This window comes from Triticum urartu, chromosome 5 (genome assembly GCF_003073215.2).
Source record: "Triticum urartu cultivar G1812 chromosome 5, Tu2.1, whole genome shotgun sequence".
NCBI lineage: Eukaryota > Viridiplantae > Streptophyta > Magnoliopsida > Poales > Poaceae > Triticum > Triticum urartu.
The window spans coordinates 583,916,427-583,932,623 of NC_053026.1; the positions used below are offsets into that span (position 1 = coordinate 583,916,427).

At 40.3% G+C, this 16,197-nt stretch overlaps 1 protein-coding gene across 1 annotated transcript; it reads right to left on the reverse strand.

Moving 5' to 3' along the window:
- Positions 1-13,937: 13,937 nt before the first annotated feature.
- On the reverse strand, positions 13,938-16,057 carry LOC125510956 (U3 small nucleolar RNA-associated protein 18 homolog). Its single transcript, XM_048676240.1, has 2 exons — positions 15,909-16,057; positions 13,938-15,764 (listed from the first exon to the last, which is right to left on the reverse strand). Exon 2 carries the CDS (start codon positions 15,749-15,751, stop codon positions 14,108-14,110), a length of 1,644 nt encoding a protein of 547 aa, XP_048532197.1. The 5' UTR covers positions 15,752-15,764; positions 15,909-16,057; the 3' UTR covers positions 13,938-14,107.
- Positions 16,058-16,197: the final 140 nt, after the last annotated feature.

Here is a 16,197-nt window from a genome sequence, read left to right on the forward strand (position 1 = left end):
ATCACTTATACTTTTCTTTATGTAAAGTCATTACTTCCCATGTAGTTAGCATATGATCTTTTTATTATTTTCATTGCTAAGATTGAAACATAAAAGTAAAGAAGCAAAACTCAAACTAATCTTTACTATATAAATCTCAACTCGATTACAGAGATAGATAGATCACAAAACTAACACTCGAAAGTAGATCATACTAAACTTCTATTCTTCTAAATGACGAAATAACTAAGGATCAAACTATAGATAAATATGATAAAAGTGATGGTGATACGATACCGTGGCACCTCCCCCAAGCTTGGCATAAGCCTAGGGTGGAGCCCATACCTGTGTACTCAAGTGTATTTCTTTGGTGATGGTGGTGATGATGAGGTAGTGAGCTTGTCCTTTAGCTTGAATAGGTCCTCCGTATTCCTATTGATGTTCCGAAGGGCATGATTTTTCTCCTCCAGCAGAATAACTTCACGAGTGAGAGATGTATTCTGAGCAGAGATGGTTTCAAAGACCCTTAAGGTATCAATTTCGGACGGGGAAAGATGATACTAAAGGGGTTGCAGAATATCTCCCTTCTCTGTACTCTCTTCCATAGGTATGGCTTGATCTCCCTCATTAATCTGGCTTCCCACGACTTCTTCAGCTTTATCCTCCTTGCTGATATTCTCCTCTCCTGATGCCCACTCAGAGTATACCTCGCTATATGGGCGTTTGCCCAGCGAAGGTTGCACGATCAGGTGCTTGGTGTGGAGCCTTTGAGGAGCCATGGGAGTCTGGATATGGTAGAAAAACAACATGAAACAAGAATAGAGGAGAATCTTGCGATACGGTGGTCAAAACATCCGGGAGTATATATAAAGAATTTTATCTTGCGAAACAAGTACTCCAGAAGAAAACGGAGTTGGGAAGGAACACAAGGGGCCAATAAGGCACGTGGGCGCGCCCAAGGGGTGGTTGTGCCCTGGTGCCTTGTGACCTCCTTATGGGTCCTCTCGGTTGTTTCTTATTTTTGTATTTTTTTTCTAATATTCCAAAACGGACAAAAATATTTTTATGGAATTTTTAGAGTCAATTTACTTACTTTATCACATACCTACTCCTTTTTAGGATTCCGGAGTACTCCGGAAGGTCTCTCTTATGTGTTCTCTGGTGTCATATTTGAACAATGTTAGTTTCAACATTAATAGGTGTACCTGAGATATAATGTTTAATCCTTTGCCCATTGACCACTCTCGGATTAGTGCCTATTGATCTCGATAGCTCCAGAGTGATAAACTTCTTCGATGATATACGACCCTTCCCATTTGGAGAGAAGTTTTGCTGCAAAGAATCTGAAATAAGAGTTGTATAACAGAACATGCTCACCTACTTTGAATCCCCGTTTTTGAAATCTTTTGTCTTGCCATCTTTTAACTTTCTCTTTAAACAACTTGGCATTTTCATAAGCTTGGGTTCTCCATTCATTAAGCCGAGCTCTCGGCATATCAAGAAGGTTTGAACCTTGCTATGCAATGGTCGTCACTCCAGGTTGATATTGAGATTGACTGCCTAAGTGCGACGGATTCGATCCGGTCATGGATGGTGGATAGATCACAATATGTGATGCTGATCAATGAAGTCTATTTACTTTTAGGTGAAAGGGATAGTTCTATTGCTCATATTAGTAGGTACCAAATGTTGTCAGTCATAGATTAGCTATCTTTGGTCGCATAGAAGTTTGGCTATGTTCAGGCCCTGCTAATGTACCTGAACTTTGTATGGAAGATCTTCTTCCAGCTTGAGCAATGAAATCCCTTTTAACCCCACAAGAAATCCTTTTATACTCTCTATCTATTGTGCTTGTGTGGCAAGCCTGATGCACCGTTCCGAACATTGCTCCTGTACTGCCCTGTCCTAGTATTTTCTCAGTGAACCACTATTCATATTTTTCGATAAAAGGCACTTTATTACTTAAAAGGTTTCAGTATTACATCCGACCTCTACATAACTAAGATGCACAAAGCTAAACCAGGTCCAGTCTCAAAAAGTAAAAAAGACAAAATAGAAGTAGTCATGAAAAGATTGTATGACGTCTAAAATGTGCGAGGGCCAATCCTAAGATCATGCTGCCATTCATGCCGGGTAAAAGTATCCCTTGTGTGTTCTCCAAGCATGTACACACCTCCATAAGCAGGTCTCGATTCTCCACACATTGCAGAGGCAACCATAAACGAAGTGTACCGATACATCTATAGATAACATGCATAAGAGAAGAACTTTCAACACTAAAAACCTTATAATTTTGACATAGCCAAAGCGACCAAGTAACGGCAAGCGCTCCCACCCTAAGAAGAATTTTAAACATGTAATCAATCCCATGTAATCAGTTGCTAAATATATTAGAAACACTACATGGAGGATACAAGCCAGAAGCTACTTGGATGCCTGACCATATAGAACGGGCCAATTTGCATTGGAAAAATAAGTATTTTGTTGTTTCATCATGATGACAAAAAATATATTGGTTACTTCCATGCCAGTTCTCTTAATATGGTTATCCTGGCAAGAATGACTCCTCGACGAAGATACCATGCAAATATTTTATTCTTAAGCGGTATCTTCATCTTCAAATCTTCTTATTATCATCAACTGGCACCTCTGACTGGATCAGAGCACTATACACAGAGCCCACCATGAATTTACTATTCATGTGTAGGTTCCAACGAAATGCATCAACTCCTTGTGAAAGTTGTACCATGGATAGTCTCAGTAACAAAGTGTTCCATGATTCAAGTCTGAGACATTTAAATCTAGTCTGAACGTCACATTTGACGGAAAGGGTTCCAGAACCGTGGCAATAGTATCACCCATGTGACACACAATATTGTATAGAGCTGGATATTATTCTTGGAGTATATCATTTCCTAGCCACTTACCGTCCCAGAATCTAATTTCCAATTCGTCTTTAGTAGCTAAGGATCCATAGCAGAAGAAGTATTTCTTTGTAGCCATTAGACCAACCCAAAAGTGTGAGTGCCCGGGCTTTCAATATACTTGGGGCACTGACTTTGAGCCCACATATTTCCTCCTTAGGAGGGCTTGCTATACACCATTTTCTGTCGTGCTAGCGCTCTCTCGGAGAGAAAAAGTGCTCTGTCTCAGTTCCACCTTGCAAACAGCGGTATAAAGTCCCGATAATTTTCTGTGTTTTTTCTAGGGAATTTCTAAATTTAGGGCCAAAGAGGACCGGGAAAGGAGGTCTTCCAGGCCTCCAGACGGCTACCTCATGCGTCCAGACCATCTCATGCCCCTGTGGCACCAGTGTGTCCCATCTTCGGTCTCTCCAATTTTCATATGTCATAGAAACAATTCACCAAACTCCCTGGTATTTTTGGAGCTTCGGGAAATTATTTTTTTCTTCCATTGTAAATTAGGTGCAGATTTCCAGCTATCCCGCGGTTTCCTTCTCTGTGTATTCCTTGCACTTAGAAGGAAAAAGACATTAAAATTTCATCATAATGTGAATTACATCCGTGAAATAGGATAAATTATAAAGAAAATAGTGATGAAAAATGGATATATTAGCCAAATATGGAGGGCTCTCCATAAATTATAGAGCTCGGAAGGCATATAGCAACTCTGCTAGAGTGCCATTTAGCCCAAAATCAACATTGACATTTATTATGGCGACTCCGCTGGAGATGCTCTTACGCGCTTACCGTGGTATTATGCCTTTTAAGAAAAAAAACTTGCATTCTTTTCTTTATAAATACATGTAACTTTATTCTGGAATTCAAAAGGGCAATCGTGAGCCAAATCTCTGATTTGAGAAAGCAAGCGATTCTTGAACTAGAATACAAATGAAAAGGATAGATATAGAGAGTCAATGGAAGTTGTTCTAATGAATTGAGGTAATTACATTGTGTTGTTAGTATAATCCCCTAAAACGTCATGACCAAAGTTCGACAGATAAATACGTGGGACTAACGCCCTCGTTGGCGTAGGGAAATGTCATTGTTTTAAAGCTTTCAATCAAAAAAATTTGTTCACCATTTTAGGATCGGCAGACTAACATTAGATCCATCATCCCTACTTACACTAGTCACCATTGTTGCCTACACAAGACGAAACAGATAAAGACTAGATACATTTTGACCAAATAAGCCCATGCTCTCCGGTAAAGAGGAATTACACAATCGTGTGATGTTTTCTCGTAAGATATCAATAAAATAGAGCCATGCTAGGGGTTGTTTGTAATATTACAGGTACAATGCTTTGAATCCAAGATATAAGAAACTACAAGGTAACTCCTACAAATAAGAATCACAATAAAATATTTTGAAGATATCTTATTCTCTGATATCAATATTGCAAGATAAAATACTGTGAAGACTGCCAAGACTTCCGCTAATTGATTGCAATTGAACTAGAGCAACGATGCTTCAATTCTTTTACCCAAACAAGGTTGATTACTAGTAAAGGTTATCGAAAGCCCATTGAGTCACCCATCAAAAGAAGATGGGAAACCATAAGTGATGTACATACTTAGATTGGGGATGGTCCCCTAGAAGTGCATGTTCTCGAACCACAAGATCGTCACTATGGTGTTGAGGAAAGATTCCAACTCTACAAAGAGTCAAACCAAGAGGTTACAATAACATAAACTAATCATATACGAATAATCGACTCTGCATGGACAAAAACCTCCGTGGCTCTATGGCACCGCCAAAGAAAGAACCGGAGTAACTTTATTCACAAAAGACCTACAAGAACCACTAGATGTTGACGAAGATCATAAAATTCTTGATGATGTGAGGTCCCCTCATCTCTTAGCGCCAAGATGACAGCCGAAGGCAAAGGGATCGAAGGTTTCCTGGCGGCGGTCGCTGTTTGTCGAAGCCTAGAGGAAACCAGATAACTCTTCCAAGAACGGATAACACTCCAAGGTAGACTATGAGCTTCCATGTTCGATCCTCTTCTTTCGTGCTTGAAGCTAGTTTCCTCAAATGCATTATTACAAGCCGATTTTTCATGTACAAATTGAGTATATGATCCTCTAGTACCATCTTGAATTGAGGTGATTGCTCCGAGGCAATCACTAGCCACGCATGCTCGGCTCACAGGAAGGTCGTTTGCAAGTGACAGTGCCTCTCCGTAGACAAGTGACTCCAGTGTTTTAGGATCCATGATGCCTTCAAATGTAATTGTGGAGGCTACTTCAAGATCTTGTTGCTACTGCAAGTAACGTCTGTCATGGCCTTTTTTATCATCGTTCTTCCCAGTCGCAACATCCACATTGCATTTTACTCAGCCTGTAGGTGGCAGGATCCAGGAAAATCCATGACCGCTAGCGGATAGGAGTATTGATACTATTCATATTAAAGAACCTATATAAGCCCCGAGTAAACAGAATCCTTTGATGCCCGTGACAGTGCCTCTCCGTAGACAAGTGACTCCAGTGTTTTAGGATCCATGATGCCTTCAAATGTAATTGTGGAGGCTACTTCAAGATCTTGTTGCTACTGCAAGTAACGTCTGTCATGGCCTTTTTTATTATCGTTCTTCCCAGTCGCAACATCCACATTGCATTTTACTCAGCCTGTAGGTGGCAGGATCCAGGAAAATCCATGACCGCTAGCGGATAGGAGTATTGATACTATTCATATTAAAGAACCTATATAAGCCCCGAGTAAACAGAATCCTTTGATGCCCGTGACCGCCAGTGTATGAACGTTTGGCTTGACCACCGTTTATCAATCTCGTTAATTTCTTGAGCAAACGCACATCTCACTCTCCCTTGGGCCAGCCGTTAATCGATCAACCGGTTTTTCCTTCTATACCGGTTGATGTTTTTTCCTCTAAATATGTCCACGAAATTTTACAAATGTTCCAATTTTTTCAAGAAATGTTCAAAATAAAAGAATGTTAATAACCTTTGGGAAATATTAATAAATTTTTAAAAAGTTCCATTTTTTAGAAATTCATGATTTTAAATCTATTCATGAAAAAGTTCCATTTTTTTAGTTTTGTGAATTTGAAGATTCTTCACAAAAAAATAAAATTAAAATAATAAGAAAACAAATTATAAAATTAACCCTGAAGGAAAATGATAAGAGAAAATAATACATACTGGAACATTTTTATTTTATTTTTGAGTGATCAGACCGGAGCGTTCTAAAACTAGAAGATGAAACAAATAAAATCCTCATGTGGGCTGGCCCATTATGCGCAGTGGGGAATTGGTTGAGTGGGAGCCTCTTTGGAGAGCGCCTACTCTTTTTTTTAGACAATGGAGAGAGCCTACTCGGCGCCGAAGCACCCTGGTGGGACGGCCCACGAACACACATCACTGCAATGTATTTATATAGCGCGAGAAATATTACAGTGAAATATTGTCCTGGTGTGGAATCGAACTCGCGCCCCTTACATCCTGCGGCAAGATATCTTTCCCTCTCTTTCCCTAATCTTCCCCTAATAATAAAGCAAATAATGCTTCTGGTCGTCCGTCATAACATTGCCCTCGAAGTTGGTCAAATTTACCCACCAATGCCACCCGTAAGTAGGAAAACATTTCGTTTTTTAAAACAGCCGCCGGTAGCGATTGGTTCAGGTAGGGAGATGCCCACACAAAACACAAGTACACATGCCACTGTGCTGGCTAAAGCGTCTGTCTCAGCCTTTTTTTTCATGAATTTCGATTGGCGTAACACATAGAGCTATCTCACCGGGTGTAGCTTAGCAGGCCTGCATAGTACAATTTTTGCCGAACTATTCTCTTCTACTTTCTTTTCAAATTCAAGTTTTTTAAAATATTCATATCTTTCAAGCCCCAACTCCAAATTTTGCATGTTATATATGCAAAATTTTGTACATTCTCAATAACTTGCATGTTAATTATTTTTTAAATTATTTTATGTTATACCCTTAATTAGTACTTTTCTTACATACAATTAAAGGTCGGAACGTTTCTTACTCTTTTTTTTGTACCTCGCTTATTACCAGATTTTTGACATGTGGTTTGGTCCATCCATTTGTATATAAAATAAAAACAAAAAAATAAAAAATTATCCGTCATTTGACTTTGATTTTTGTGGCTCATCGGTCCCAGCTTGCACATGGGAAATGAGCCTGGTCCTCCACCCCAGTGCGATTGTGTATTTTCCTGTAGGGGCCGACCCAAGGTTATTGTGCGACAAAGAATTCTGCCGTAGAAAAAATTAATTTATTCATGTGGTCTTGATCCAGAGTCATCCACCACCGTTTAGAAGGTGGCAACCAATGGAGCTGGGCTATGCTTTCGGGTTCACTACCCAATAAAATAGTCCCACCTCGATTTTCTGCATTATGTACATGCATAAGTTGTCAGGAAAATAAGCAAACCGGTCCTCCAAAAAAACACCTCGAGAATAAGGAAACAAAGGCGGGCTTACATGTGGCTTATATTTCATGGGATGTTGTGGCGCTAAATTAAGTATGAAATACCGGTTTCGAATGGCATATGTAATAAAAATACGAGAGAATAAAGGGTGTGATCAATGGACATAAAAAAAGGGGAGATTAAAAAAATATGAAGGAGAGGATAACATAAAGGAATTGGTACTAATACCAAAGGCGTGGCATACATAAAATGACAAAAAGGAATTGATATCGAGAGATGTGAAAGGGGCAGACATATAAGTGTTGCTGCGGAGCGTGCGACCGTGATGTGCAACAAAAATAATGCAACTAGGAAGGTGAGAAGCACTACGTAAGCGTCGAGTTGAATGCAACAAACTAGGTCTGTTTCCCTCATACACAAACATTTCTTTTAATTAATCTTCAAGTGTTTGCAGAGATGGCCTAAAACGCATTTACAATAACCATTTTATTGTTATTTTTTCATGATTTGATGCAGATTTCAAACATGGCTTCAACCTCCAAATAATGCCTTGGTATAAAACATTTGAAAATTAGGCTCTTTAGGATTAGAATCGTCATAGAAAACCCATACCAAATATACCAAATGCTAGACCTTAGTGTGCAGCTCTCTGTCGTGGGCGGGTGGCACCATTCGAATGTTGTTGGGCTGTGGTGATGAATATTTTGACGGACATATCAGTTATCTCTCCCGTTGCAACGCACGGGCATATGTGCTAGTAATAATAAAGCACGGATTGACTTCGTCGAGTTCACCATCATACTATTTTATAAAAAAGACCCGGCTATTTTATGTAATTAACCCTCAGGTTATGTTTATAAGTCGGCCCCAATAATAAGCTCGCAAACCAACTAAGCCTGCTAAGGATCATGCATAGATATAGATTCTACGTAATTTAAGCGGGGCATGGATCTGTGTTTGACAGGACTTGGGCCAAAAGCACTGCCCCTTTTCAACAGAAAATACAGCCGAAATGACACGCCGTTGGAGGCCTGCCTGTCCGATCGAATTGGGCCAGCTAAATAATCCAAAAAATGATTTGTACTGTGAAGGAATCGATCATGATCAGTGCCCTAACTTGCAAGGGCCACAACCAACTGCGGTAACATATACCCCTAAAAAACTGAGGTAACATATAACTTCACGAGAAGTTCTGGTTCATTTTGCACTTAAATAGTCTCACCTCGTTTTTTTACATTGAATTTCATCAATTCATATACGTTCCAAGTTGCTCTGGATCCACGAGCGGAATCGGGAGTCAACAAATAAAGAATGAGAACGGATCTTTAAAAAACACATGAAGAAATTAAAGGAAATATGATATATTCCCGGGATTGAGGGGCTGCCATGCATTCCTAAAGAAGAAAGCTGCACCCGATTGATTGGGCACTGATCACACGAAAAAATTAAAGGAAATATGAATCGCACTAATCGCATAGGAGGACCTAACTAAAGGAGGAGACAAAAATTTGAGGATTAATTAACCCCAACAGTGTGGGGCTGCATGGATTTTTAGCAGCAGCGGGCATGGATTTTAATTGTGCCATTTTTTCCTCATTGTATATGCATATTCAGTTCTTACAAAACTAGCCCTAATTTTCTCTTGAGTTACAACGGATGACAAGTGATGTGTTGCTTGCACTTACTGTCCTTACCAAATTTGGGTCAATTTTAATTTCTCTCATTGTAACACACTAGACGTTATGTTTACACATACAATCCTTACTAAATTCACATTAATTTTTTTCGCCCGTTGCAACGCACAGGTATTTTTGCTAATATAAAATAAATATAGGTATGACATGTCAAGGACTCCTAGTAACAAAATAAAAATGTTGGCACGCTATTTATTTCGCGTACATTGTCATGTAGATTTTTTATTTATCTGAAAACATTTTACGAAAACGTGATTTCTTTTGCAAAAACATGAACAAAATTTGAAGTCAACAAATTTAAAAAAGAATCACGAATTAGAAAAACAGTTCATGTATTCAAAAAAGTTCACAAATTCAAAAAGTTAATGAAAACTGAAAAAGATCATCTATTATTAAAAATATTCATAAAATAAGAAAAAAACCATCAATTTTGAAAATAAGTTCATCGATTCTAAAAGAAAGTCCATCGTCCCTCAAAAGTTCAACGAATTTCAACATAGTTCACCATTTTTTTAAAAAAATCAATTTTTTTGGAAAAGATTATCAATTTTGGAAAAAAAGTTCATCAATTCTCAAAGAAAGTTCATCATTTTTTGCTTTCTTATTTTCTCCCATTTTTGTATTCGTTTTTTGCACTATTTCCTTACTTTTCTTTATACTTTCCGTTACTATAAAAATATATATTACATAAAAAACTTCACATAAAAATGTCAATCAAGCATTCGAAAAATGTTAGATGTGTATAGAGAAAATGTTTGTTATGCATACAAAAAAAATATAATGTGAAATTTGAGCTTGTATTTTGAAAATTTTACTTAAGCATATAAAAAAAGTTAAACAAGTATTTGATAAAAGATAAATATGTATAGAAAAAATATTGACTATGTATTAAAAACATGTCAATCTTGTGTCTGGAAATAATGTAAATCAAGCATTTGAAAGTTAAATGTGTATAAAAAACTATTCACTACCTACTAAAAAATTAACATTATTGTTGGGGATATTACTATTAAGTATAATCCGGCCATGAGGGGCCGGGTTATGTTCACAATGAGTTAGTCATGTTTGAAGCCCATGAAGACAAGAAGTATGGCGCTTTACGGAAGAGGTCTAACATGAAGGCCCAGGGCCCAAAGGCGGATTAAGACCCGTAGACATAAACTGCCGTATGATATGTAACTTATGTTGTAAGACAAGGAAAGGTAGAAATCGAGTCGGGCACGTTTGTGAGTCGGCCTCGGGATTTTGTAAACCGCCGGGCGTCAACCTGTGCATATAAAGGGATTACCCGGCGGCGGTTTAGGGACAATAGACAATAACTCGAGAGCCAGGCAAAGCGGATTCGCTCCCTGGTCATCGAAACCCTAGCAATTCCATCACAACTGGAGCAGGCTTTTACCTTCACCGTAAGGGGCCGAACCAGTATAATTCCTTGCGTCCCTTGTTTCGCTTTAACCCCTTCAAGCTAACCCGTCGCGATGGCTCCACGACTAAGTCCTTTCACTAGGACATCTGCCGTGACAAAACCACGACAATTATACTTCAAAATTTTTAATAAAGCATTTGTAAAAAAGTTAATTTCTTATAGAGAAAATGTTGACCATGTAATCAAAAGATGTTAATCTTGTATTTGAAAAATATGAATCAAGCGTTTGATTTTTTTAAAAGTGTATAGGAAAAATGGCGACCATGTATTAAAAATGTTTAACTTGTACATGAAAAATTATAATGTGTATTAGATATATTCCAAAAATGTAAAACATTGATGAACAAAGTAGAGATATATAAATCAGATTTCAATGAAATATTAATCATGCATTGCAAAGAGTTAAACGTGTATATGAAAAATGTTTCTAATGTTTACGATAAATGATGAATTTGTACTGAAAACAGAAAAAACCCGGAAAAGGAAACATAAAAACATGAAAAAACCAAAGAAACTTGGGAAAGAACCAAAAAACTGAAGAAAAGAAGAAATAATAGAAAAAACGTATTGAAAATCAAGGAAAAAAACAAAGAAGACAAAAAACAAACCAATCCTTGAACAAACAAATAAAACCATAAGACCCATGATTTTTTTAGAGAAATGTTCGAGAAACAAAGAAAACAGAAAACCAAAGAAAAATCGTAAAGAAAGACAAAAGAAAAAATCAGGGGGAAACCAAACCAGCGAAGACAATCGAAATCAGCGAACAAAAAAAACAGCAAATATGGCCGAACCCACTTTGCTACAGATGGGAGGGAATTATTAAACGAGACGGAAGGAGCACTTGCATTAAGCGAGATATAGTCACCGCGCTGATGAAGAGACAGGTGATGGTGAACACACGGAGGACCTGATATTCAGCGCGTTCAGCACCGCTTAACCAAATGCGTCGCTGCTTTGCAGTACGCAGTTCGCTTACCACTAGAGCCGCATCATAACACTGATCAATAATAATACCGTCAACTGTTTAAGGATAATTGCAGCCGCGCTGTTCCAAAATTTACATGTTCATAGATTAAAAAAAGGTTCACAAATTTGTTTCAAAAAGAAAAGGTTCACATATTGAAGAAAGCTAACGATTTTTTTTTTAAAAAAGTTGCTATTTAGAGAAAAAAAATTCATAGAATTTGAAAAGGTTCACTAATTCCAGAAATATAGCGAAATTTAAAAAGGTTCACTAATTACCGTGGTATTATGCCTTTTAAGAAAAAAACTTGCATTCTTTTCTTTATAAATACATGTAACTTTATTCTGGAATTAAAAAAGGGCAATCGTGAGCCAAATCTCTGATTTGAGAAAGCAAGCGATTCTTGAACTAGAATACAAATGAAAAGGATAGATATAGAGAGTCAATGGAAGTTGTTCTAATGAATTGAGGTAATTACATTGTGTTGTTAGTATAATCCCCTAAAACGTCATGACCAAAGTTCGACAGATAAATACAGCCCGCGCGTGTTTTTGGACTGGGCCACGTGTGGGCGGGACTCCCCTGTTTGTTCATTTCGTTTTTTCTTGCTTTTAAATTCTGTTTTTGTTTTTTCTTTAAAGTATTTTAAGATTTCAAAAAGTTTCAAAATTCAAACAAATTACGATTTTTTTCAAGAAATCATAAAATGTTGGAAAATCATAAAAAGCCCGCAAATAATGTCCCCACATGTTTTAAAAAACAATTAAGATCTAGAAAAAAATGTTCAGGGAATCAAAAAATATTTGCTTATTCAGAAAATTTTCGTGAATTTGGAAAAATGTACGCGAATTGAAGATATTTTCATGAAATTTTTGAGATATTTTCACAAAAATAAAAAAAAATCATGAATTTAAAAAAATACTCCCAAATGCCAAAAAACAGTTCATCAATTTGAAAATTGTTCGCTGAGTAAAAAACGTCCATGGATTTGGAAAATGTTTTTTTAAAAAAATCCATGAGTTTCTATGATTGTGAAAAATGTTTTCCCAGTCAAAAAAATGGTCACAAGTTTCCAAAAAAAAATTATGAATTTTTGAAAAATGTTCATGAATTTGTAAAATATGTTCATTATTTCAAACAATGTTCATGAATTTGGAAGATGTTTGCAATGTGAAAAAGAAAAGAAAAGAAAAAACTTAATGGCAAAAGAAAAATAAATGAGGAAATGGAAAAAGAAAAATAAGATGAAAAAAAGGAAAAGCAAAAAAGAGAAGGAAAAAGGAAAATAAATAAACCACCAGGCAAGAAAAAGGATAACTGGTTCAAGGAAGGTTCGAACCTTGCCAAAACAAGGGGGGAGGGTGGGGGGGGGGGGGCGGGGGGGGGCAACAACGGCTAGGTTACTACACAGGGACCTATGCGCCAAATAGGGGCCACAGGGGCGGGGGCATGGTGATAGTACAAATCATCTCAAGTAGCGTAGTGCCTCCGGCAAAAAGTAATGAAAAAAGTACATACATTGGCAGTGAGGTAAAGAGGATGACACAAAGCGGCAAGGCAGCTGTGTTTCAGCAGTATACCAATATCGACACATTGGATGTATCTAGCACCAAATTAGTGCTAGATATATTCATTTGAGGGACAAATTTGAGACAAGTTTTTTCAGACGGAGGGAGTATAAGCCATGGCTATGGACATTCGAAAGGTGCACCTTTAGGGGCCTACATGAAGAGAACATAGGTGGTGAAGTTACAGAGCAGAGTGCAAGCTTGTGCAGGCACAACCGCACAAGGCAACTCTGTTCCGGCAGCATCCTATAAACCGAGCACGATTGGGTAAATGTAAACCCTTTGTGTTTTCAAGCTACCAACTACTCCCTCTGATAAAGAAATATAAGCGCATTTAGATCACTACTTTAGTGATATAAACGCTCTTATATTATTGATGGAGCGAGTATAAGCTAATATCAAATCTTCTCTACATAAGATACCTCGACCACTCCATGCTCCTTTTCCTTATTGGTCATAAAAGCTATGGTTTGTTCCATAAGATATGATCACGCGCAGGAATAGTCTTTTACATATTATGCATAGCTATCCTGGATTGGAAAGGATCAAAGGAACCATCTGGCTCCTGCATGCTAAGAACATAACACTGCTACATAAATAACTAACAACGCCAAGTTGATGTTTCAGCGATGCAGTTAGCTCCCAAACTCTTTTTATAAAATCGAAAAGAAATTCTACGCTTTGAAATCCTACAACAGAAAGCATCCTTTGCCTGAAGAGTTGCATGCTTACATTTACATACTTACATTACTTGGCTGATGTCGTATGCTACTGCAACAACACAAATACAGGATGCAACTCACCAGATCATACACAGAATCACGGTCACCTGTTAAAAATGGTGAAACAAACATTTAGAGCTGCAATCAAACCTTCTAAACGCTCCAACTTTTCTAGAGCCACACCAATCAACTTCTTAAACAGTAAGATGAAATTCTTTGCTCAAACAACCGGCACCAGAAGGGTATTGCATTCACCATCAAAATATCTGTGACAACGGCACTCACAAGGCAAGAGGGTTTAAGAAGAATCACGTTACAGATAACATCAAGGGTTTTCTCTGGAAGCAGAAAAATACAGTGTCAAAACTGGACTGTGGGAGCCCTAAGCGTTCTGATAGTGGTGCAGCTTGTAGAGCAAAACTTTTCCGCCGGCGTGCCCGACGGAGAGGAACCCGCTCCCAGGGCTGAAGTCCAGGCACCTCGGGTACTGAAGGCTGAACCGTGGCCCTGGCCAGTTTTGGTACACGGTGAAGGATGGGACGTGTACGAGCCTCATCCCATTCCTATCCTTGCCCGAGCTTATCGCCAGGATCTGGGCGTCATGGTTGAACTTCATCTGGCCCGTCTCGGTCGTGAGGTTCTCGATCGTCTTCAGCGGCTTCCTCTTCCCCCCGAGGAACTCGTCCCTCTTGTACACGTTCACGATGCCGCTGCTGGAGCCTGTGGCGAAGTAAGAGCTGTCCTGCGAGGTGCAGAGGGAAAGGCCTGACAGGGAGCCCTCGTCGACAGACTTGTGCATACACTTCCTTGTTCTGAGATCCCAGTGGTAAACATGGCCATCCCCGCCGCTGCTCAGTAGCTGGTTCCCACCATCCGCAAAGGCCAGCGAACGCACGTTACCATTCATCTTGAGGGTTCCAATGAGCTGCTTGGTTTTGGAAGATATCAGGAGGATGTACCCCTCGTTACCGATAAACGCAATGGTTCTCGAATCAGGTGATATCTCAAAGCTCTCCAGGCTTTTCTCTTCACGCCCAGTCAAGGGTCCAATCTTACTAACAGCAGCTTTCACCAGATCAAATGAGTAGAAGAACTTCCTCCTGCCGGAAAGGATCACCTCAGAGCCATCAGGTAGAAAGGCTGCCTTCTGAATTGGACAGTCCTCGACAAATATGCTCTGGATCTTGGGGTTTCTCTTGCCATCAATCTGGAAAAACCTCAGATGTTTGTCCAGGCCAGCAACAAGCATCAGCTGACCATTCCTATGAAACTGCACTGAATTGATAGGACCACTGGAAGGATCCTGGGCATTCGCATCAACAAGCCTCGAGTAGTCCAGCATGCCAGGCAGGAGCTTAGCAGTACCCTTGACGACAAGCTCATCATTGTTCCGAAGCATATTGTCGACTCCACCTTCTTCCTCATCGGAGTCACCATCACGGAGAGGAGCCTTCCGGTCCATATCCGCCCAGCCAGTGAAAGGGTTCAGCTTGGCGTGGTGACCGCGCAGCCTAGCCTCATACTCCTTGCCCGAGATCACGCGCTCATCAGCCTCCTTCCTCAGCTTCCTCAGCCTCGCAACCTTGAGGATGTCCACCTGGGTGCTATCCTCCTCCTCATCCACCCAGGCGGGCTTCCTCCCCTTATCAAGCACCTCATCCTCACTGCCCAGGTCCTCCTCATAAACAGGCAGGTCGTCGTCGGCAGACCGGTCCACGGAGAACAACTTAGCATCATCCTGGCCACGAGCCGGCACAGCCTCGGTGCCGAACTCGAGCGGGGTGTAGATGTTGCCGAACAGAGAGCTCTCCAGCCGCCTCATCTCATCGGCCTCCTGGCCCTGCCTGGCCTCCAGCGCCTTCTTCTTCTTCCTCCGGTCCTTCCTGCGATCCTCCGGCCTGGGCTTCTTCCCAGCCTCTGCATCCGAGGCGACGGGGGAATCCATGGTCTCTTCATCGCTGCTGCTGCTGTCGTCCTTCTCCAGCCGGCGCTTCGGGAGCGCGTTCTGGGATATCAGGCTCGTCATGGCGCGGGGAACCCTGCGGAGAACACCGGCGGATTAGACGGCGCTACCAATCCCAGCGACAAATGCGCAGTTTTGAACCAGGGGCGGATCCGCGAGCTGTGAAGGCCAGCGGGATTGGACGAATCGCTGGAAGAAAACAGGATAGCGAGCTTCGTACCTCGGAAGTCAGCGGCCAAAGACTGCGGACGGGGTGGCGGCGGCGGCGGCGGCGGCGGGAGAGGCCGTGGTGATTGGGGAGGGGAGTGGGGGGTTGGGGTGTCGACGGTGACGGCGGCGGTGGCACAGCGGGGGGTTTGGAGAGATTTTAGGGCTATCGACTGCGACCTGGCAGGCCGCTTGCCCAGATTGGGCCCCAAACAAGCCCGCCACCTGCGAACGCAGCCCAGCCCATCAGGGCCTAAAAAAAACTGCTCCTAAAAAAAAGAATAATTAAGCAATACCCCAGA